The 22,359-nt window shown below is 43.6% G+C and overlaps 2 protein-coding genes and 1 long non-coding RNA gene across 3 annotated transcripts in view; 1 reads left to right on the forward strand and 2 right to left on the reverse strand.

Annotated features, from left to right (window-relative positions):
• Nucleotides 1–7,159: 7,159 nt before the first annotated feature.
• LOC147368231 (uncharacterized) lies at nt 7,160–8,093 on the reverse strand. Its single transcript, XR_015166595.1, has 2 exons — nt 7,914–8,093; nt 7,160–7,561 (listed from the first exon to the last, which is right to left on the reverse strand). It is a non-coding gene; the product is annotated as an uncharacterized LOC147368231 (long non-coding RNA).
• Nucleotides 8,094–12,129: 4,036 nt separating this feature from the next.
• LOC147368232 (uncharacterized) lies at nt 12,130–21,463 on the reverse strand. The gene is made up of 4 exons (XM_086413536.1): nt 21,418–21,463; nt 13,773–13,827; nt 13,601–13,677; nt 12,130–13,028 (listed from the first exon to the last, which is right to left on the reverse strand). The coding sequence occupies exons 1-4, from the start codon at nt 21,461–21,463 to the stop codon at nt 12,715–12,717; spliced, it is 492 nt and encodes a 163-aa protein (XP_086269662.1). The 3' UTR covers nt 12,130–12,714.
• The window catches only part of BRD4 (bromodomain containing 4), an 87,079-nt gene continuing 78,081 nt past the window's right edge, over nt 13,362–22,359 (forward strand). The window contains 1 exon segment of the mRNA XM_086408738.1: nt 13,362–13,431. The gene's annotated coding sequence lies outside the window, so the exon portion shown is untranslated.

A 22,359-nucleotide genomic window follows, 5' to 3' on the forward strand; every position in this document is an offset into this window, starting at 1 on the left:
CTTCCTCTCAAAACGCCATCTGGTCGAGTGTATACTTTATATGTATTCGAAAGAAACTGGAATTCAGCTTGGAGGATAACATAATGTGGTGGGGTAGGGAGGAATCTGTCCATTCTCACAGGGCTGGTATCAAAATTAAGTGACATAAGGGGACCTGCCTTGTGGTCCAGTGGATAAGACTCTTCACTCCCAGTGTAGAGGGCCAGGGTTCGTTCCCTAGTCAGGGAACTAGATCCCACATGCCTGAACTATTATATGTGTTTACATGCTGCAGTGAAGATCCTGCCTGCCACAACTAAGACCCAGTGCAGCCAAATAAATATTTTTTAAAATTGTATAATAAATACTTGGCACTGTTGAAAAAAAAAGTGGTTTCTAAGTTTTTTCCCCCCCAAGAGGTAAAATTCATGTGACAAAATGGGCTGTTAACCACTTTAAAGCTGATGGTGCAGTGGTATTTAGCACACTCACAAAGTTGTGCAACCATCTCTTATAACTGGTTCCAAGACATTTCTCTCACCCTTCAAGGATACTCCTGATCCACCAGTAGTTTCTCCCCACTCCTCCTCCCTAGTCTCCTGACAACCACTCATCTGCTTCCTGTCTTCATTTATCAATTCTGGTCGGCTTCTTAAGTAAGCATTCATGTTTTTGAGGTTCCTCCATGTTGCAGCCTGTATCAGTAGTTCATTCCTTTATATGGCTGAATATCCCATTGTAAGGACACACCACATTTATTTATCCAGTTGTAGTATATATATATGATGAGATATTCAGTCATATAAGGGGATGAAGTATTCATTTATTCAGCTGGCTCCCCAGGTGGCCAGAATCCGCCTGACAATGCAGGACACGCAAGTTCAATCCCTGGGTCGGGAAGATCCCTGGAGGAGGAAACGGCGGCCCACTCCAGTATTCTTGCCTGGAAAATTACATGGACAGAGAAGCTTGGGGTTCCAAAGAGCTGGACACGACTGAGAGACTGAGTATGTACACCACGTGTCATGTGGGATCTTAGTTACCTAATGAGGGGTTAAACCCATGCCCCCTGCATTGGAAGCATGCAGTCTTAACGACTGGACTGCCAGGTTAATCCATTGAGTACCTTTTTTGAGGGAGGGGCTTTGCGGGGTCTTTGTTAGGGAAATCGGGGGCTTCTTGAGTTGTGGAGCACAGGATCTAGAGCACGCAGGCTCAGCAGTTGAGGCACATGGGTTTCTCTCTAGCTGTGATGTGCACATGTGGGATCTTAGTTCACCTCCAGGGATGGAACCTGAGTCCCCGCATTGGAAGGCTGATTCTTAACCACTGGACCACCAGGGAAGTCTCTGAGTACCTATTTTCAATTTTGCAGGGTATATACCTAGCACAGAAATTACTATATCATATGGTAATTCTTATGTTTAAAATTTTGAGGACGCACCAAATTTTTTCATAGCAGCTGTACCATTTTCCATTCCAATCAGCAATTTGCAAGGGTTCCACTTTCTCTACATCCTTCAGTTCAGTTCAGTCACTCAGTCATGTCTGACTCTTTGTGACCCCATGGACTGCAGTATGCCAGGCTTCCCTGTCCATCACCAACTCCCGGAGTTTACACAAATTCATGTCCATTGAGTCAGTGATACCATCCAAACATCTCATCCTCTGCCGTCCTTCTCCTCCCACCTTCAATCTTTCCCAGAATCAGGGTCTTTTCAAATGAGTCAGTTCTTTGCATCAGGTGGCCAAAGTATTGATTGGAGCTTCAGCTTCAGCATCAGTCCCTCCAATGAATATTCAGGGCTGATTTCCTTTAGGATTGACTGGTTGGATCTCCTTGCAGTCCAAGGGACTCTCAAGAGTCTTCTCCAACACAGTTCAAAAGCATCAATTCTTCAGCGCTCAGCTTTCTTTATAGTCCAGCTCTTACAACCATACATGACCACTGGAAAAACCATAACTTTTGAAGTGGTATGTGTCTCACTGTGAGTTTTTTTTTTTTTTTTTTTGATGACACTGTATGGCATATGGGATCTTAGTTCCCTGACCAGGGATTGAACCTGGGCCCATGGCAGTGAAAGCATGGTGTCCTAACCACTGGATTGCCAGGGAACTCTTTTACTGTGGTTTTGACCTACATTTTCCTAATGACAAATGATGTTGGGCTCCCTTCCATGGGTTTTTGGTCCAGTCCAATTTATCTTTTTTTCTCTGTTGCTTGTACTTTGGGTGTGATAGGTAAATCATTGCCAATTCCAAGGCTGTGAAGATTTACCCCTATGTTTTCTTCTAAGAGTTTTATGGTTTTAGCCCTTACATTTAAGTCTATGATCTATTTTGAGTTAATTTTTGTATATGGTAGGATGTGGTCTTGCTGATGCTGCCGATAAGTTGCTTCAGTCATATCTGACTCTGTGCGACCCCATAGACGGCAGCCTACCAGGCTCCCCCATCCCTGGGATTCTCCAGGCAAGAACACTGGAGTGGGTTGCCATTTCCTTCTCCAATGCATCAAAGTGAAGTTGCTCAGTCGTGTCCGACTCCTAGCGACCCCATGGACTGTAGCCTACCAGGCTCCTCTGTCCATGAGATTTTCCAGGCAAGAGTACTGGAGTGGGTCGCCATTGCCTTCTCAAGGAGGTAGTCCTACCATATACAAAAATTCTATTCCATGTGATATCCAGTTTTCTCAGCACCATTTGTTGAGAGAGATCATTCATCTTTCCCCATTGAATGATCTTGGACACAGTTGTCAAAAACAAGTTGACCATAGCTTCATGGATTGATTTCTGTACTCTGTATTTTTTTGCTCTTTATATCTATCCTCATGCCAATACCATTAAGTAGATTTATAGTAAGATTTGGAATTAGGAAATGTGAATCTTTCAATGTTCTTCCCCTTTTTCAAGATTGTTTTGGTTATTCTGCATGTGAAGTCGCTTCAGTTCAGTCCAGTTCAGTCGCTCAGTCGTGTCCGACTCTTTGTGACCCCATGAATTGCAGCACACCAGGCCTCCCTGTCCATCACCAACTCCCGGAGTTCACTCAGACTCACGTCCATCGAGTCAGTGATGCCATCCAGCCATCTCATCCTCTGTCGTCCCCTTCTCCTCCTGCCCCCAATCCCTCACAGCATCAGAGTCTTTTCCAATGAGTCAACTCTTCGCATGAGGTGGCCAAAGTACTGGAGTTTCAGCTTTAGCATCATTCCTTCCAAAGAAATCCCAGGGCTGATCTCCTTCAGAATGGACTGGTTGGATCTCCTTGCAGTCCAAGGGACTCTCAAGAGTCTTCTCCAACACCACAGTTCAAAAGCATCAATTCTTCGGCGCTCAGCCTTCTTCACAGTCCAACTCTCACATCCATACATGACCACAGGAAAAACCATAGCCTTGACTAGATGGACCTTTGTTGGCAAAGTAATGTCTCTGCTTTTCAATATGCTATCTAGGTTGGACATAACTTTCTTTCCAAGGAGTAAGCGTCTTTTAATTTCATGGCTGCAGTCACCATCTGCAGTAATTTTGGAGCCCAGAAAAATAGTCTGACACTGTTTCCACTCTTTCCCCATCTATTTCCCATGAAGTGATGGGACCGGATGCCATGATCTTCGTTTTCTGAATGTGGAGCTTCAAGCCAACTTTTTCACTTTCCTTTTTCACTTTCATCAAGAGGCTTTTTAGTTCCTCTTCACTTTCTGCCATAATGGTGGTGTCATCTGCATATCTCAGGTTATTGATATTTCTCCCGGCAATCTTGATTCCAGCTGGTGCTTCTTCCAGCCCAGCGTTTCTCATGATGTACTCTGCATATAAGTTAAATAAGCAGGGTGACAATCTACAGCCTTGACGTACTCCTTTTCCTATTTGGAACCAGTCTGTTGTTCCATGTCCAGTTCTAACTGTTGCTTCCTGACCTGCATACAGATTTCTCAAGAGGCAGGTCAGGTGGTTTGGTATTCCCATCTCTTTCAGAATTTTCCACAGTTTATTGTGATCCACACAGTCAAAGGCTTTGGCATAGTCAATAAAGCAGAAATAGATGTTTTTCTGGAACTCTCTTGCTTTTTCCATGATCCAGCAGATGTTGACAATTTGATCTCTGGTTCCTCTGCCTTTTCTAAAACCAGCTTGAACATCAGGAAGTTCACGGTTCACGTATTGCTGAAGCCTGGCTTGGAGAATTTTGAGCATTACTTTACTAGCGTGTGAGATGAGTGCAATTGTGTGGTAGATTGAGCATTCTTTGGCATTGCCTTTCTTTGGGATTGTAATGAAAACTGACCTTTTCCAGTCCTGTGGCCACTGCTGAGTTTTCCAGATTTGCTGGCATATTGAGTGCAGCACTTTCACAGCATCATCTTTCAGGATTTGAAATAGCTCAACTGGAATGCCATCACCTCCACCAGCTTTGTTTGTAGTGATGCTTTCTAAGGCCCACTTGACTTCACATTCCAGGATGTCTGGCTCTAGGTGAGTGATCACACCATCGTGATTATCTGGATCGTGAAGATCTTTTTTGTACAGTTCTTCTGTGTATTCTTGCCACCTCTTCTTAATATCTTCTGCTTCTGTTAGGTCCATAGCATTTCTGTCCTTTATCCAGCCCATCTTTGCATGAAATGTTCCATTGGTGTCTCTAATTTTCTTGAAGAGATCTCTAGTGTTTCCCATTCTGTTGTTTTCCTCTATTTCTTTGCATTGATCACTGAGGAAGGCTTTCTTATCTCTCCTTGCTATTCTTTGGAACTCTGCATTCAGATGCTTGTATCTTTCCTTTTCTCCTTTGCTTTTCGCTTCTCTTCTTTTCACAGCTATTTGTAAGGCCTCCCCAGATAGCCATTTTGCTTTTTTGCATTTCTTTTCCATGGGGATGGTCTTGATCCCTGTCTCCTGTACCATGTCACAAACCTCCGTCCATAGTTCATCAGGCACTCTATCTATCAGATCTAGTCCCTTAAATCTATTTCTCACTTCCACGGTATAATCATAAGGTATTTGATTTAGGTCATACCTGAATGGTCTAGTGGTTTTCCCTACTTTCTTCAATTTCAGTCTGAATTTGGTAATAAGGAGTTCATGATCTGAGCCACAGTCAGCTCCTGGTCTTGTTTTTGTTGACTGTATAGAGATTCTCCATCTTTGGCTGCAAAGAATATAATCAATCTGATTTCGGTGATGTCCACGTGTAGAGTCTTCTCTTGTGTTGTTGGAAGAAGGTGTTAACTTTAGGGTTATCTTATTTTCTACACATAAGTCAATGATACTCTGGCAGCAATTACACTGAATCTGTAGACCAATTTGGAGATTACTGTCATCTGTAAAAGATTAAGTTTTCCAACTCATGATCATGGATGTCTTTCCACTATTTAGTTCTTCTTTAACTTCTTTAAGCAGTATTCTGTAGTTTCCAATGCATAACTTCTGCACTTACTTTGTCAAATTTATTCCTAAGTATTCTTTTGGTGCAACTGTAAATGGAATTGTTTTCTCTGTCTTTTAGCTGCACTGCACAGCTTGTGGGATTTTAGTTCCCCAACCATGAACCAAACCCGGGCATGGATGGAACCTCAGCAGTGACAGCAGAGTCCTAACCACTGGTCCACCAGAGAATTTGCAATACATTATTTTTTATAAAGTTACTTATATCTTTAGTAATTTCTCCTTACTGTGAATTGCATTAAGTTTATGTGGACGACCGTGTGTCTAGGTTCCTGCAAATACTCCTAATTCCAGCCAATCCATTTAAGCTGGATTCTTTAAATAAAGAACGTAAAGTATACAGCAGCTTCTTTATGAGTAAGGTCAACACATTGACTGCTGAACGCCTGCAGGGCCAAGGCATTGTGGATGCATGCATCAACTCTTTGTTCAGTAACCTGCCCACAGATACAAACTCAGGACAGAGCCTCAACTTGCCCCATGGGAAATGCTTGGATATTTTAGCCTCTTAGATGCCTACAAAGATTTGGGAGCATTTCTCTAAAGAGGAGTGAAGACAGACAGCTCACAAATATATCATAGATTTCCCTTATTTGCTGCCTTGAAATTATCTTAGGAAAAATTCCTCTGTAGAGATAAGCCCCAAGGGTCAATGACTGACTAACTTCAGGGTAACAGAATGTGTGAACTGTTTACTACAATAGTCCCCAGAAGGAAAACTCTAGCCTCCTTAGAGACCTAAGTTCCTAACTCATTCCCGTTGGAAGAGAACTTAAAGATTATACTGTTTGTCTCAAAAGAACTAAGACCACAGCAATATCCCCCAGTGACTGAAATACACTTTGTCTAGTTTAACAATGCAAAACCAGGGCAACTAAAGGGGATATTTTGGGAGAAGGAAGAATTTGCTTGCCACACTGTTCATCAACCCCACGAAGGCTGAAACATGTCTTCCCTAGGGGAAAGGGTATTTGGTCCCAGGATGTGTTATTAGTTATCTACTGCTGCATAACAAACTACTCCAAAATTTACTGTTAAAAAATTAAAGCACACTTAGCATTTTATAATTTCTGGAAGTCAGATGTCACTTAGTTGGGTCCTCTGGTTGGAATTACAGGATTGTAATCAAAGTGTTGGCCTAGGCTGTGGTTTCTTCTGAAGGTTTGACTATGGATCTACTTTCAAGGGTATTGATGTGTTTGCTGGCAGAACTAAGTTCCTTGCAGTTGTTGGACTGACGGCTTTAGTCCAGTGCTGGCATTGACCAGATGCTACCCTCAGTCCCTTGCCACATGGGCCTCTCCTACATGGCAGCTTGCTTCATCAAAAAAGTTGAAGCCGAAAAGGCAAAAAAGAGTCCAGCTGGAAAGTCAGTCTTTTGTAACCTAATCATGAAACAGATACCCTATTGCTTTTGCCATAATTTTTTTGTCATCAACAAGTCAACAGACCACACTCAAGGGGAGGAGTTTAGATAGGGGTAATCTTTGGGGGCCATTTTTGAAAGCTGGCTACCAGACAATACTAGTATAAATCTAGATACAAATGCTTTTTTTTTTTTTTTTGGCTGCACTGCTCAGCATGGGGGATGTTAGTTTTCTGGCCAAGAATCGAACCTGTGCCCCCTGCATTGGGAGCACAGAGTCTTAACCATTGGAATGCTGGAGAAGTCCCCAGATGCAAGAACCTGCTTCATCAGTGCATTTGTCTTGAAGATGAAAGAAGCAAAAAAGATGTAAGCTTTCAGTCCTGATATGTACTTACTCCAGTTAGAGCATTCCAACATGGGCTTATCCATGAAGTCCTTGCTGAAATAAATGGTCAGGTATCCTTCACCAAAATAGGCTGGCTGAAATTATAGTGAAGATCTGTCAAGATACCTTTTCTGCTCAGCAAATGCTGAAGAGAATTTTTGAGCAGTTGGGGCAATTTTACTTGACTTGTTTTTCATTTTGATGCCATGATGATTCCAGAACAGCTTGAATCCCTGTGACCACCAGTAGCTCATGATAAAAATTTTACTTCCTGGCCATACATTCAGAAGTTTGTCCATGTCAACTTCATCATTACCTTTTTCTGTTCAGTTCTCTTCACTTAGGCACAGTTTTCTTTGTTTATATAATTTATTCTTTTCTTTCCTTAAAAAATGAATATATGATACAAATATGCATAAAACATTGACCAAATAATTACAAAGTAAACGCATAATCAAGAAGCAAAATACTTTCCAGCCATGCAAGATGAAAAAGACCCCTGTACAACACTGTGCTTATACTTAATGTACTATACATGTAACAATTTAAAAGGGTAGATGTAATGTTTTTTTACCACACACACACACAAGTGAATCAATAGCACCATGCGAGGTTTTCGATCTAAAAAGTTTTAAAGGAAAAGAAATAGAATACTGCTATACCTCAGAAATCGGTTACCAACCCCATTCTCTTCATCCCTTCCTGATCACCCTGTCAAGTAACCAGTGGTAATTACCTGCTTGTTTTTTATAGTTCCCACACTCCACTGGTTCTTGCCCAGAACACATCCAAATCAAGGAAAGAAGCAGCAGTCCTCCTATCTCCACAGGATTTTGTGATGCTGGATCTCAGGTTCAGAGCTTCTCAGGTGACAGGAAATTGTATAATTTCCCTAAAAATCTCCACATATTTTTATCTGTTTTAGAAATCAGCATAGAAATGGAATCATCACATATGCCTTGCTTCTTTGGTTTTCCTCTGTGCTATTGTGAGTTTCATCTGTGCTATTGTATGTGGCTGTGATTTGTTCGTTTTCATTATACTACATTCTACCAGGCAGACATTTAGGTTGTTTTCAGTGTGGGCTCTAAGGACTATGCTGAACTTTCTTAAGTACGTCACTGAGAGTTTCCACGGATTGGAATTAGTGGGCCATGGAGTGTACAGAGCTTCAACTTCACCAAACAAGGCCAAATGTATTCTAAAATGATTGAACCAAGCAATGAGCAGTATATAAGAGCTCCTACTATCATTCCTTTGACTTCCAGACTCCTTCCTCTTGAATACTTTTATCCCATGTGTAATACTTGCATTTTCTTTCCACTTTGAAACTTAAAGAAAAAAAAATCAGTTCCTTTTCAAAATTGCAATTGTATGGTTCTTCACACTAGGTCTTCCAGCACTCTCATTATTTTAAGTGTTATAGTGAATGATATTTGTAAATAATTTGAAACTAAGCAACCGCAAATAAACATGAACAAAGTAGCAGAAACCAAAATGACCCTTAGAGCCACCCTGTACCTATTTGTGGCTGACAGAATTATAGTGCTTTATTCTGAAACTTATTTTTGTTCTTAGCTAGCTTTTGAGTTAAAAAATTGGCAAGCATAATGGTTGACGAGTGTGTTGTTATATGTTTGTTAATACCCATAAGACGCACAACACAAAAAGTGAACTCTAATGCAAACTGTGAACTTTAGTTAATAATGTGTCACTATTGGCCCATTGACCCTAACCAGTGTACCACATTCTGCAAGATGGGGAAAGTGAAAGGTGTAAGGGAACTCTGTGCTTTCTACTCAATGTTAAATCTAAAACTGCTTTCCCAAAACTATTAATTAAACAAACAAACTGTAAGCAGAATAGCTTCTGTATAATGGTAAAGAAATTTCCATTTCTCTAAACTTGAGGTTCAAGAGCAGAGATCAGCAAATGTATGGGACAAATCTGGACCGCTGTCTGTTTTTCCAAGGCCTTCCAGCAAAGAATGGTTTTCATATTTTTTCAATGGTTAGGGGAAAAAAAAAAAAGAACAACATTTTGTGACTTTTGAAATTTACGTGAAATTCTCATTTTAGTATCCATAAAGTTTTATTGGAACACATATTAATTATGGCTGCTTTTGTAGTACAATGGCAGAGCTACAGACTGGTTATGTTACAGAGATTGCATGGCCCACAAACGCTAAATATTTACTACCTGGCTCTTTATAGAAAACATTTATTGGGAGTACCCTGGCAGTCCAGTGGTTGGGACTCTGTCCTTTCATTGGGGGTTAGGAGGGGCACAGGTTTGATCCGTTAGGGGTCCCACAAAGCACATTAGGTGAGCAAAAAAAAAAACAAAAACAAAAAACACAACAACAAAGAGTTAATTCCTGGGTTAGAGAATGCAGCCTTTGTGGAGTCATGAGATCTGAGTTCTAACATGTAAACATGTGATCTTGGGTGAGACATTGCTCTCCTACAAGATTTTTGGACAAAGCTTTTGGGACTGCCTTCACAGCTTGTAAATTCTCTTCAGGTTGGATTTGACTTCCAGTCATAGCCAAAAGCCCTGTAGTAAGGCCCAGTAAATCAAGCTAGATATTATGGTTTTGTCTAAAATGAAGTGTAACAAAAGACTTTGTTATGTGACTTGCAAACTGGCAGTTCCAAATGCTTCCCAAAACATGTTTACAGCAACAACAATAAATTAAGTAGATAATGCAACTAGGCTACTATGGGGAAGATGAGCTTTAAATGGATATACTCTGTTTTGTCTTTTTTTTTCTTAAAAAAGGTTGTTACTCCATATTCATTTATCCCTGTGTACTTTCCTATTCTTTTTCCATTTCTCATCAGCTTCTGCAAATTGTCAGATATGTGACATTAGGAGCCAGAGATATTCACAAATTTCAATATTCTGTAATACAGTACTAGAATAAACCTTATTAATGAACCTGTTATAATTACCTCCTTTGTTGCTGGTACTTAATAGTTTGTTACTTCATACTTTGTTAAAATAAAGGGCAAAAGTTAAGTCTTTACTTTGCCCAGGACCTATCATTAATTTATAATTGACCTTAGTGAAGAGTGAGCAAACCCCATCAGTCAGGTCAGTTCTCAGTCGTGTCCAATTCTTTGTGACCCCGTGGACTGACTGCAGCATGCCAGGCTTCCCTGTCCATCACCAGCTCCCGGAGCTTGTTCAGACTCATGTCCATCGAGTCAATGATACCATTCAACCATATCTCATCCTCTGTCGTCCCCTTCTCCTGCCTTCAATCTTTCCCAGAATCAGAGTCTTTTCCAATGAGTCAGTTCTTTGCATCAGGTGGCCAAAGTATTGGAGACTCAGCTTCAGCATCTGTCCTTGCAATGAATATTCAGGACTGATTTCCTTTAGGATGGACTGGTTGGAGCTTCTTGCAGTCCAAGGGACTCTCAAGAGTCTTCTCCAACACCATAGTTCAAAAGCATCAATTCTTCGGTGCTCAGCTTTCTTTATAGTCCAACTCTCACATCCATAGATGACTACTGGAAAAACCATAGCCTTGACTAGATGGACCTTTGTTGGCAAAGTAATGTCTCTGCTTTTTAATATGCTATCTAGGTTGGACTTCCCTGGTGGCTCTGATGGTAAAGTGTCTGCCTACAATGCGGGAGATCTGGGTTCAATCCCTGGGTTAGGAAGATCTCCTGGAGAAGGAAATGGCAACCCACTCCAGTATTCTTGCCTGGAAAATCCCATGGACAGAAGAGCCTGGTAGGCTACAGTCCATGGGGTTGTAAAGAGTCAGACACGACTGAGCGACTTCACTTTCACTTTCAGGTTGGTCATAGCTTTTCTTCCAAGGAGCAAGCATCTTTTAATTTCATGGCTACAGTCACCATCTGCAGTGATTTTAGAGCCTGAGAAAATAAAGTCTGTCACTGTTTCCATTGATTCCCCATCCATTTTCCATGAAGTAATGGGACCGGATGCCATGATTTTAGTTTTTTGAATGTTGAGTTTTAAGCCAGCTTTTTCACTCTCCTCTTTCACTTTCATCAAGAGGCTCTTCAGTTCCTCTTCACTTTATGCCATAAGGGTGGTATCACCTGTGTATCTGAGGTTATTGATATTTCTGTCCGTAATCTTGATTCCAGCTTGTGCTTCATCCAGCCCAGCATTTCCTATGATGTACTCTGCACATAAGTTAAATAAGCAGGGTGACAACATACAGCCTTGACGTACTCATTTCCCAATTTGGAACCAGTCTGTTGTTCCATGTCTAGTTCTAACTGTTGCTTCTTGACCTGCATACAGGTTTCTCAGGGGAGCAAACCCCATAAGAGAGTCAAAACTATTTGACTGCTATCCTAGTGTATCAATATGTTCTGAAAGAAGGGGACATCAGGAATTTTTTTAAATTACCTAGACTTTTTTGAAGAACTGAGTTTGCTATTTTTAAAGGATGGGACTTAAAATGCTAAAAGAGTGATAATAAGGGCAAAAGGGGAAAAGAGGTTATGGCTCTCCATATGAAAATTTTAACAGGATTACCACATTAAATTGTAAGCAACCTAAACCTAATCTCTTTGTTTTAGGGAGCTGGCTTGTGGTTTGGATTTTAAGGATGAGAAGGTCAGCTGGGGGCCAACTGCAGGGAGAGCGCCCTAGGCATAGAGTCTGATACCTTCCAGTCCTTAGATCCCAGTGGCTGGCGAGCCAGCCAAGAAAGATGCCACCCAGCCTTGCTAAGAGCCTCCTCTCCCACCTGCCTTCCCTCACCCCAGCGCCCCCATCGCAGCTCTCTCCCTTAACGTTCAAGCCCCATCCTACTCCAGCCTCCTCCAACACCCTTCAACCTCCCCTGCAGCGCGGCCTCCCTCAGGCAGGTGTCTCTCCCGGCCTCTGCCATCAGTCTGTGGAGCCTATCCTCACTGTCTTCCCTCTCTTTGAGGGCCTGTCATCAATCCCTTTTTAAATTTTTGGACGTCTCCCTCTGTTTTCAGATGTTTTCCCTCAGGCTCAACTTTCAGCCTTCCCTCCGACTATTCCCTCCCTCAGTCCAAGGGATCCCCTTTCTCAGCCTGCATGTCTCCTCGCTCGCTCTCAAGTGTTTCCTCTTCGTCTTCAGGATCCCAACTCTCGGTCTGTGAGGTCCCCTCTCAGTCTGAGGTGTATCCTTTTCGGTCTTCGGGGTCCCCTCAAGGTCTGGGGGGGGCGGTCCCCTCTAGGTCTGAAGTATCTCCCCTCTCGGTCTGCGAGGTCCTCTCTCCCGGTCTGAGATTACTCCTCCCTCGTTCTGCGGGGCTCCTTCCCTCCGAGGAAGCGGTCCCCTACCTCAGGTGCGCAAAATCTCTCGTCAGCACTCACCCTTTGTCTGGTGTGGGGTGTGGGAGGGTTGGGGGGGGTGGAAATCTCATCTCTCCGCGGGCCGCGAGCACCTGCTTTCCCCACTCACCGCCCAGCCACCAGCTCGCTTAAGCTCGCTCCCGCTGGTCACGGTTTGGGGCGCGCACGCCGGGCGGCGGCAGCGCGTGACCGCGCCCGCAGCGTGCGCGGTGACGTCAGTGCGCTGGCGGCGGCGGCGGTAGCGGCGGCACGGCTGTTTGTTCTGCTCTCCCGCAGCCGAGGAGCCGAAGCGGGGGCTGCGGCGGCGGCGGCGGCTGCCGGCAGTGCCCGCGGCCGAGCTGGGCCTGTGAGCGCGGCGGAGCGGCGGGCGGGCCCCGGCGCCGCGCAGGCAGCCCGAAGAGGAGGGGGCGGCGGCGGGCGGCCGGCGGGGGCGGCGTGCGGCCTAGCGTCTCAGGTGAGGACCGGTGCCCTTCGGGGCAGCAGACGGCGTGGGGCAGCCTTCTGGGGCCCGCGGCGCGGTCCGCGTAACCTGCATTGCGTAATGGGGCTGGTGCGCCAGGAGCTACGCCATCGGCGCGGCGCGGGGGCGGGGAGGCCGGGGCGACGCGGGCTCCGGCCTGCGGGCCTCCCGCGTCCCCGCGCCGCTCGCGCCGGGCTAGGGCCGCTTGCGCCGTTGGCGTCGGGGCGGCAGGGCGGCTCACGAGCGCCCCGCCGTTGGCGCCAGCGCGCCCCGGCTCTGGCTGGGCGGCCGGGCAGGGGCGCGGGCGGGGGGCGCGGGCGCAGCGGCGGGGCGGGTGGCCGGGGGCGGGCAGGGGGCGGGCCGAGGCGCCCGGCACTTCCTGTCGCCGCCATTTTGTCAAGTGAGGAGGAGGAGGAGGAGGAGGAGGGAGGAGGAAGCGGCCGCCGCGGAGTCCGCGGTGCGCCAGGCCCGGGTAAGTCCGGGCCCGGCGTGGTGGTCACGAGCGCCGCTGTTTCCGGCCGCGGTCCCCGGGGCGGCCTCGGCCCCGGTGTTCACGTGGGGCGGCCCGACGCGCCCTCCCTCTGGAGCTTTAGTCCTCTGGCTCAGGCCGGGGCAGCGCGCCCCCGCCCTCATTTCCTCACCTTCCGGACTGTCCCTCGGAGCTCTGCGGAGAACGGAGCTGGTCCCCAGGTGGAGGGAGGAGGCTGCCGCCGTACACCTACCCGGAGAGAGGCCGTTGGGGGCGGGAGCCGTGCTCCGAGGGGCGAGCCTGGCCCCCTTTACCCACCCACTCCCGGCCCGGCAGCCCCTCACTGGGTGCTTTGTTTTGTTCGGTCGGTGCTCGCTGGCGTCCTTGCCACCGTCTCGTCTATTTGCAGTATTGTGCGTGGTGGTGGTTTGGGGTGGGGATATGGGGGAGTTGTGATTCAGCGAAATAAAATGACCCTCCCCTCCAAAACGGAAATAGCACAACTTCTCCCGACTGAGATACCCGTAAGGCCCAGGCTTGGATGAGGATGGGAAATCCCACTCTGGTGTAGTGGACTGTACAGATACTTGTGTTTAGGCCTGTGGATGAGTCATGTGCTTTTACTGTGTGGCTGACCTCTCTTTTACTCAGGATCACGCACTGTATTTTGAAGTGTTATTTTTGTTTACTCATTTAACGTTTTGTGCAACCTGGTCCTATGTATGGTCTTGGCCCTTGGGTTACTTTTTATGTGTGTGCTGGATGCAAGAGGTAACCTCTTGGAGTCTGCGCCTCATGAGAATTAAAGTGCCTTTGCTTACCTTCAAGAGGGTTTTCCCTGCCCGTTGTTTACAAAGACCATCAGAGTACCTCTAAGCCAGTGGCTCTTAGGTGCTGTACTAATGTTTGGGAGATTTCTATGAATGGGGCTGTCAGGTTCCTTAAATTGTTGGTTCTTGGGATTTAGTTCTTGGAGGTTGTAAAGAAAGGAATTCCCAATAGGATTTATGAGTATGTTACCAGTTTCAAGAAGTTTTTGGATGGCACAGTCTGTTTTATGACCTTGCCAGTAATATGATAAAACATTACTTTCTGTTGAATTTGGATGGGGTTTATCTTTCCACCAAGGTTTTAGGTAACTGACCTGTTCTCCCCCCGGTCTTCAACCTGGGAAAGATAAACTTCTCCGATGATTTCCCTCAACCAAATCGAGAAAAGTGTGATCTGAAACAAATGCATTGCTCCCTGTTACCTGCCATACCCACTTAACCTTAGTAGGAAACAGTATTTAAGGGCTCAAGCTGTGGAGTGAGTCTCTTAAGGTGGTTTTAGTTTGTCTTATCTGAGGACGTGAACCCACATGTGTGCATCTTGCTAGAATTCAGCCCCAACCAAATTGCTGAAGATAAGAAATTTTGCCAACAGATGAAAAGTTAGAACGCAAAAGTGACTGCATTTTAAGGATGGGTTGGCTGTTTGAGGTGTCTTCAAGGCTACTCTTCCTGGTTGAGAGGGTGATGAGAAAAAATATTACTTAAGAAGTGCAAGAGAATCATTGGCCACTTTGTAAAATTTCCACTAAATTATTGAATTGTTTAATGGAATTTAGACTTTGTTTCCAAAAGTTACCCTTTTGAGCCAGTTGTTGTGATCTTTGAACTAAATTGCACTTTTGCTTTTGGAGGTGGAGGGGATGCAATATTTTCGTGTTACACAATTCAGGTTATTGAATGACTTGAGATTATGAATTTTAGAGGGAGATTGGAGTCTTTTTATTTAAATTTTCAGTAAAAACCATTTGGTATCAATGATTTGAAAACCTTGGGCTGTTAAATCTGCTCTGAGAGCCCACTGTCGTCTGTATCAATAGACGTTGTCTATATCAACGTTTCAGATTCTGATTTTGAATAAAATTGTAAGTTAGACACGTTTGTCTTTATGTTCCAGGCACATCTGTAAAACGGGGGAAAAAGGGCTTGTTATTGAAAACTGCTGCTGATGTTTAATAAATCTTCGTGATTTTTAGTGTTTAGAAAAGACTGAACATTTGCAAGGTGAGAATTGGGATTCTTTGCTGATGCTGACATTTATTTCATAAGACATGAGTTTGTTAAAAATAAATAAAATTTCTTTAAATCATACTTTAAAAACAAAACTGGAATGTGAGTTCTATGAGGGCAGGGTTTTGTTTGCCAGTCTTTGCCTATTTTTATTCTTTAGTGTATCCTCAGCACCTTTGAAGAGCAGCTGTAATATTCCTTGAGTGAATAAACTGGAGAGATAATTGAAGAAGAATTTGGTATGCCCATAATAACATGCAAATAATTTTTCTTAAATCAATAAAATATTAACAGTGGGCATAATTAGTAGTGACTTTCAGGGAATGTGAATTTTAACTAAGGTAACGTTAAGGTCTCTAATTATGGTAAACTTATTAATAGTCAAAGCAGCATGGCATGCAGTTGCCTCTGTGCCCTGTCTACGGTACATTTCCCGCTTTGCACTTTGAAATGTGGTGAGTGGGTTTGGGTTGTGGTTCAGTCCTGACCTGGGAAAAGTATTTTAAGAGGGAGATGAAGTGGGTAATGTTAAGTATGGGTAGCATTTCTTAATGTGAATCTCATTTTGTCAGTAAAAAAATTTAAAAAAAACATTGAGCCCTGATTTCATGTGATTGACCAATCTATTTCATCAATGATTTTTTGAGCTTCTACTATGTATAAAGGAAGACAAAAAGATATTTGTACGATGATTTTTTTATGGCTTATATAATTTTAATGTATCTACCCCCAAACATTTATTGAGTATAAATTATGTATATTTTGAGCATTATACTATTGTAAAATCTTACTGTTTTGTTTTTAGTCATTTTGTAATAGCTTTATTGAGATATAATTCACAAATGATAGTTCACCAATTTACAGTGTACAATTCAGTGGTTTTTTAGTATATTCAGAATGGTGCAGCCACCACCACAACCAATTTTAGAACATTTTCATCCCTCCAAAAAGAGATCCCTATTCATTAGCAGGCACTCTCCATCCCTTCAATCCATGGCAACTACTAATGTACTCTGTGTGTCTATAAATTTGCCTATTCTGGATATTCCAGAAATTGTACAATATATACAACCTTTTGTGTCTGGCTTCTGTTACTTGGTGTAATGTTTTCAAGGTTTTACATGGTGCAGCAGGAATCAGTACTTCATTTCTTTTATGAGTGAATACTATTTCCTTATATGCATATGTCACATTTTATTTCTCTGTTCTTCAGTTGATGGGTATTTGGGTTTCCACTTTTTTGAACTATGGTGAATGGTGCTGCTCCAAACATTCACGTACAAATTTTTGTGTGGACATTTTGTATTAATTTCTGTTGGGTGGATAGCTAGGAGTGGAATTGCTAGGTCATGGTACTTAACCGTGCTCAATGACTTTATTGCAGTGATTTTTCTAGTACTTTCATGGAGGGGTTAAAAAAGAAAAACCTTAATAGAATGTGGTGTAGCCATCTAAAAGAATGGGGAATGGAAGTACAAGGATGTCAGCGTGTTGACCTGTGGTACAGTCTGTATGGTTTGATCCCCATTTGATTTCTTAATTGTAATTGTTAGAGAACAGCGCGAAGTGCTGATGAGGCATAGAGAACAGTCAGGAAGATGCACTCCAGACTTGTGCCGTTGCTGTAAAGTGTTTAAAAACACTTAGGGTTGTTTTTTTCCCCCAGTCCAAACAGGCTACAACTGATTAAACTTGATTAAACTGCATGCACGTCTCCCAGTGTAAATCATGGGATGTGTTCCATTCTAAAGAAATAGATGAAGAGTGAGTTCAGTCTCAAAGTTAGGGCAAAGCAGCCATCTGTCCATCTGTCCTGTAATAGCACTGGTTGGTCCACATCATCTGCAAAAGAGATTGTAAGGGTATTTTGTGCTTAACTTTTCAAAAAATATTGCACTGTGAACATTTCCAAAATGCTCTATTTTAAGTCGGTGTCTAAAATTCTGTTATGTGAACATACCATAATTCTGCTGTTTCTGGTCATGATTTTCAAGTTTTCCCCTTTTTTCATATCTAGAAATGAAATTACCAGACCAGAGGGGGTGTGTTTTTGGAAACTTGGTACAATTTAGTTTTCTGGAAAAGTTCTATGACTCTCCTTTTATCCAGTCAAACTTTACAGTGTCTTATTTTTAAGGATGAGGCTTTTAACAGTCCCCCAATCCCCAACAAATAGCAATTAGGTAAAACCCAAGTGTGGTCTTTGTGTTCTGTGAAGCGTTCTGAGAAGCAGAAGTGTCTCCGAGATCTTGCCCTTTGACCTTTCTTCTCTCCTGCCCAGAGTTGGACTTTGCTTCCTGAAATCAGGTCTCAGAATTCCTGACTCCGTGATAGAAGTCCAGTGTAATATGAATGCTCTGGGAAAGGCTTGAACAGCCTCTTGGCATCCAGTCCTGTCTCATTTTTGCTGACCTTCTCCAAGGACTGATACTGCCAGGGTGGCACTGTTAGACCCCAGTTTGAATCCTGGCCCTCTTGCCTGCTGTGTGACCTTCAGCCTGTCACTCAACCTTCCCCAAACTTCACTTGTCCATCTTTCAGTTAAGGGTAAAGTGAGGTGGTGCTCTCTCAAGGTTATTTGCTGTCATTACCCAGGGTGAAGAACAGAAGTGGGGAGAGGCAGCCAGGTATTAGAAAGTGGAGCAGCTGAGGGTTCGGAAGATGTGCCAGCTGACATGCCTGGACACTGTGTCATCAGGTGACACCAAGATCAGCGAGGTGCCTTTCAGATCCCCCTTTGTGCTGTGTCTGCCTTCGAGTGAACTCTTGAGTAGAGCTCAGTGGGGGAGGTGATTTAAAGTGTGGATTGGGTTTTTTAAGTGAGAATTTGTCTTTAGCTGATAATGAGATTAAAAGTGGAGGGTAATGGGATTAATGGAAATTCAGCAAGCTCTGGGGGTGCCCACCTTGGGCTATTGTTGGCTGCATAGTTTTGGAGAAATGATCCAGCTGGGGAAGGTGGTCCAGTGTATTCTCAGTCCTAAGATGAAACTTAACCATTTCCTTAAAACCTGGTTATGTGAACAATGGCAACAGTCGTCCAAAGTTGCTGGTCGAGGAAGTTTTTCCAAAGCACAAGCACAGCATCTTTCTATATCTTCCCTGCCTATTTTGACTCTAAAGTATGTTGACATTTGGACTTGGTGAAAGGATTCTGGTCTCCAGGAAGGTTTGTATCACAAGTCAGGGACTCCTTGGAAAGGAGGCAGGCAGTTGTATGGTGGGCCAGGAAAGTGGAGTTCCTGGCTGGGAGGTTAAATCCCTGCTGATGGACTCTGGGTCTATTGACCAGAAGAAAACCAGTCAATGCCAGTCACTTTTACTAGGGGCTGTCAGGATCCAGTTCCATGTGGAATGTGTTTTGTGTATGTCTGTGAAACCCAATTGAAGAGTCTGTTTTTTTCAGATATTGATCAGATATGAGCATTTAACTGAAAATTCAGAGCACCTAAGTGAATATGCATTTCTTCTTTTTGATCTGTGACATACTTACAAATAAAGGCTTTTTAAAGGTCATCCTAGGTATAGGTTATTCTGTGATCTGTTCCTTGACAAGTGTTGGCCTGTTCTCAATGTAGGAAGTTTCAGGACTTTGGGCTATGGCTAGCAGAGTTGGGCTTGGGTGGAGCTGCGTACTGAAAAGGGAGAACTGAGGAGCCATGTCGGGGGATCAGCCCCACCTCCTTCTGACCTTGACCTCAGCCTCAGGCAAGTTACATAATCTCCCTACACCTCAGTTTCCTTACTGGTAAAATGGGGTGTGTATGTTTAAGCATTGACTGGGTAGACAAAAGATGGGGGTGCCTGGCATCTGGGTTGTATTAAGATGGGGAAGGGAAGGGGGTCTCTGACTTGTACTATATTTGTTTGGGGTGGGGGAGAGTGCTGCTTTTGCTTTGCCGAAGGGGTTCAAGAATAGCTGAGCAGGCCTCACTGTGCCTGTGGTCACTTCTCTTGTCTTGGTGTGCGCTTAAGGCTGAAACTATTTGTTTCTAGTTGCTGTCATGCCAAGAGACACTGGCACATTGTGGAAGCACTGCCAGGAAGAGGTGTTGGGTTTGGTATTATGCAATTTCTAGAAACAGGAATTAGTAGTTTCTGTGTCTTTGTGTGTGGCTAACATCCCCAGTTGTCATACCCCAGGCAGTAACACATACATGCCTACAGGCGAGTTGGCCTTTGAGATTATTTTGTGTAAAAGAGAGAGAGTAAGATAAATTGGGGGATTTTACACTTAAAACATTTCCCACTATGTTTGAGGAGACATACATTTCAGGTGAGCAAATTCTGAAGGTTGAAACCAGAGGACTGCATGGAGTGTGAACCTGCCAGTGCACGTTGTGCGAGCATGTGCCGGCGCTTCCGCGCACAAGAGGGAGAGAAGGAAGGAGCTGGCCTGGACTCTGGATCTGCTGTGTGCCTCCCTTGGACAAGTTGCATATCCTTCCAGGCCTCAGTTTCTCATATGTTCAGTTCAGCTCAGTTGTGTCCACCTCTTTGCGACCCCATGGACTGCAGCACGCCAGGCCTCCCTGTCCATCACCAACTCCCGGAGCTCACTCAAACCCATGTCCATTGAGTCAGTGATGCCATCCAGCCATCTCATCCTCTGTCGTCCCCTTCTCTCATCTTCAGTCTTTCCTGGCAAGACGGTCTTTTCAGATGAATCAGTTCTTTGCATCAGGTGGCCAAAGTATTGAGTTTCAACTTCAGCATCAGTCCTTCCAATGAATATTCAGGACTCATTTCCTTTAGGATGGACTGGTTGGATCTCCTTGCAGTCCAAGGGACACTCGAGTTTTCTCCAACACCACAGTTCAAAAGCATCAATTCTTTGGTGCTCAGCTTTCTTTATTGTCCAACTCTCACATCCATACATGACCACTGGAAAAACCATAGCTCACAATGTAAAAACAATACCTCATATGTAAAATGAGGTAATAGATTTGGGCTCCAGTGAACTTTGACCACAGTCTAGGTTTTAAGAGAAAGTAATTCTTGTTTCGGGTCTTGTTTTTCAAACTCTGGATTATGAAGTGAATTTAGTAGGTTGCAATCATTGTTTAAGGGGGGAGAAAAAGGAAATGTCAAAGGGTGTTACACATTCAAGGGTATTTCATAAAACATTTACTGTGATTCTGTGTATTGTGTACACGGCGAAATCTGTTTCCTATTGTGAATCTTTTCAGACTAGTATGAAATAGCCTTGTTTTAGATACCACTCATTGTTAACTGTGGGTACCTTGAATTTTTTTTTCTTTCTTTTTTTGGTGGTTATTTTACAATCTATTTCTTTATCATTTGCCCAAGGTGATTATCCTGGATATGCTTTCTAGTAGCATGTGAACTGCATTGATCTTTAGTTTCTTTTCTTCCTTGTGCTGTGCCTGCTAGAAGCTCTTTGGAGGGTAGAGTGGGATGGGGAAGTTGAGGAGGAAGCATGTGGGGAAGGCTGTCAGCAGATTGCAACAAGCAAAACAGTAAGTATGTAAAGAGTATTTTGTGTATGTGTTGGGGGGGGGCAAGTTATTTTTGCTCTTGAGATAGTGTCCTCCCAACTTTTTAATCAAGAAAGATGTTAGTTCTAAAGGAAATGGCTATATTGGTTACTTACTTATGGTATCAATAACAAACATGAAACAAAAGGGGATTTGTTGAAACAAAATGGAATTTGCTGGTTGATGTAGTAGGTCTAGAGTGGACCTCAGGCACAGCTGAAATCAGGGACTCAAATAGGGATATCAGAGCTGTTTTTTATCTCTAATATCCTGACTTCAAGGTCAAGAATGATTCTTCCCCAGTAGTGCTCTGATGACAGAAGACACTGGCTTGGATCATTGCTTATCCCTGACCATGTTCAGAGTGGGAATGCCAAGCCACCTCACTCGAACATAACACATTGATTCATCTCTGCCCTCCACTTGCTTACCTCCAGTGGTGACCCCAGCAGCATCTTGCTCCTCATTGTGAGCCATGCTAGATGGGATATTTTTCTTGAACAGTCTACATTTTATGTTTGAAGTAGAGTGTATCCCTTATCTTGAAGCAATAAATTTTGGATGGCTGAAGGGAAGTTAATTTTCCATACTTGGTAATAAAAAACCAGAATTAGCTGCAATTAGCTTATAACGAGTTACTCAAGAAAAAGGATAAAGTGAAGATAGTTAAGGATGTGGGTATTCCAAATCCTTGGTCCAGAATTAAATGAAAGACATGATTTATACCAGGTTCAGGTACAGAGGAATTTGCTATGGGGACTCAGGGAGGAGTCAAGCCAAGTCTCAGTAGTCTCTTGGGTGGGCAAGAAGACTCCAGCCGCTGGTGATAGAGCCTAATTTGATCAGTAAACAGCCCTCAGAAAGCACAGGGGTGAGATAGGCTTATAACATGGAAGGAAGTGCAGGGGAAGACTGGGTTAATAGACCAGGTAGGTAAACATCAGCATATGCATTCATGAATGAAATTGTAATGGAGAATATTTCAGTAGACTGGATCATCTTTGTCCACACAAAAACTACATTTGTAATTTTGCCATTTGTTAAGCTGTTTCTATACTTAAATTCTTGTAAAGTCTGCTGCTTGGCATTCCTCTAGTATTACAGAAAGCTTACTCAGATTTCCATAATCAAAAACAAGTGTTAAACATTGCTAGAGTAATCATCTTCCTACAGTTCTTTCTGTTGGATTTATTCAGTTCTTTAAGGAACTCAAAATAATTGAGGATCCAGTGGCCTAAGATAGATCAGCTCTGCTTCTCATTAGAGCATCAGTTCTTAACTTAAGGGGAGGTTGGAGGTCCCTTTGAAAAGGTGACAAAGCTGTGGATCCTTTCTCCAGAAAAATGCGTATGTGTGAACATTGAATAGTTAGG

This window comes from Bos grunniens, chromosome 7 (genome assembly GCF_055505025.1).
Source record: "Bos grunniens cultivar Pamir isolate PY7600 chromosome 7, Bosgru_T2T1.0, whole genome shotgun sequence".
Lineage (NCBI taxonomy): Eukaryota > Metazoa > Chordata > Mammalia > Artiodactyla > Bovidae > Bos > Bos grunniens.

What these genes read in the sequence shown, in the direction of transcription:
- LOC147368232 (XM_086413536.1), bottom strand. Translation starts at nt 21,463, where the DNA reads ATGGCTCACAATGAGGAGCAAGATGCTGCTGGGGTCACCACTGGAG. An exon ending in CGAACAAAACAAAGCACCCA is followed by an intron (nt 13,678 to 13,772) that starts GTGAGGGGCTGC and finishes CTCTCCGGGTAG; the next exon opens with GTGTACGGCGGCAGCCTCCT. An exon ending in TCCGAGGGACAGTCCGGAAG is followed by an intron (nt 13,029 to 13,600) that starts GTGAGGAAATGA and finishes TACGCAATGCAG; the next exon opens with GTTACGCGGACCGCGCCGCG.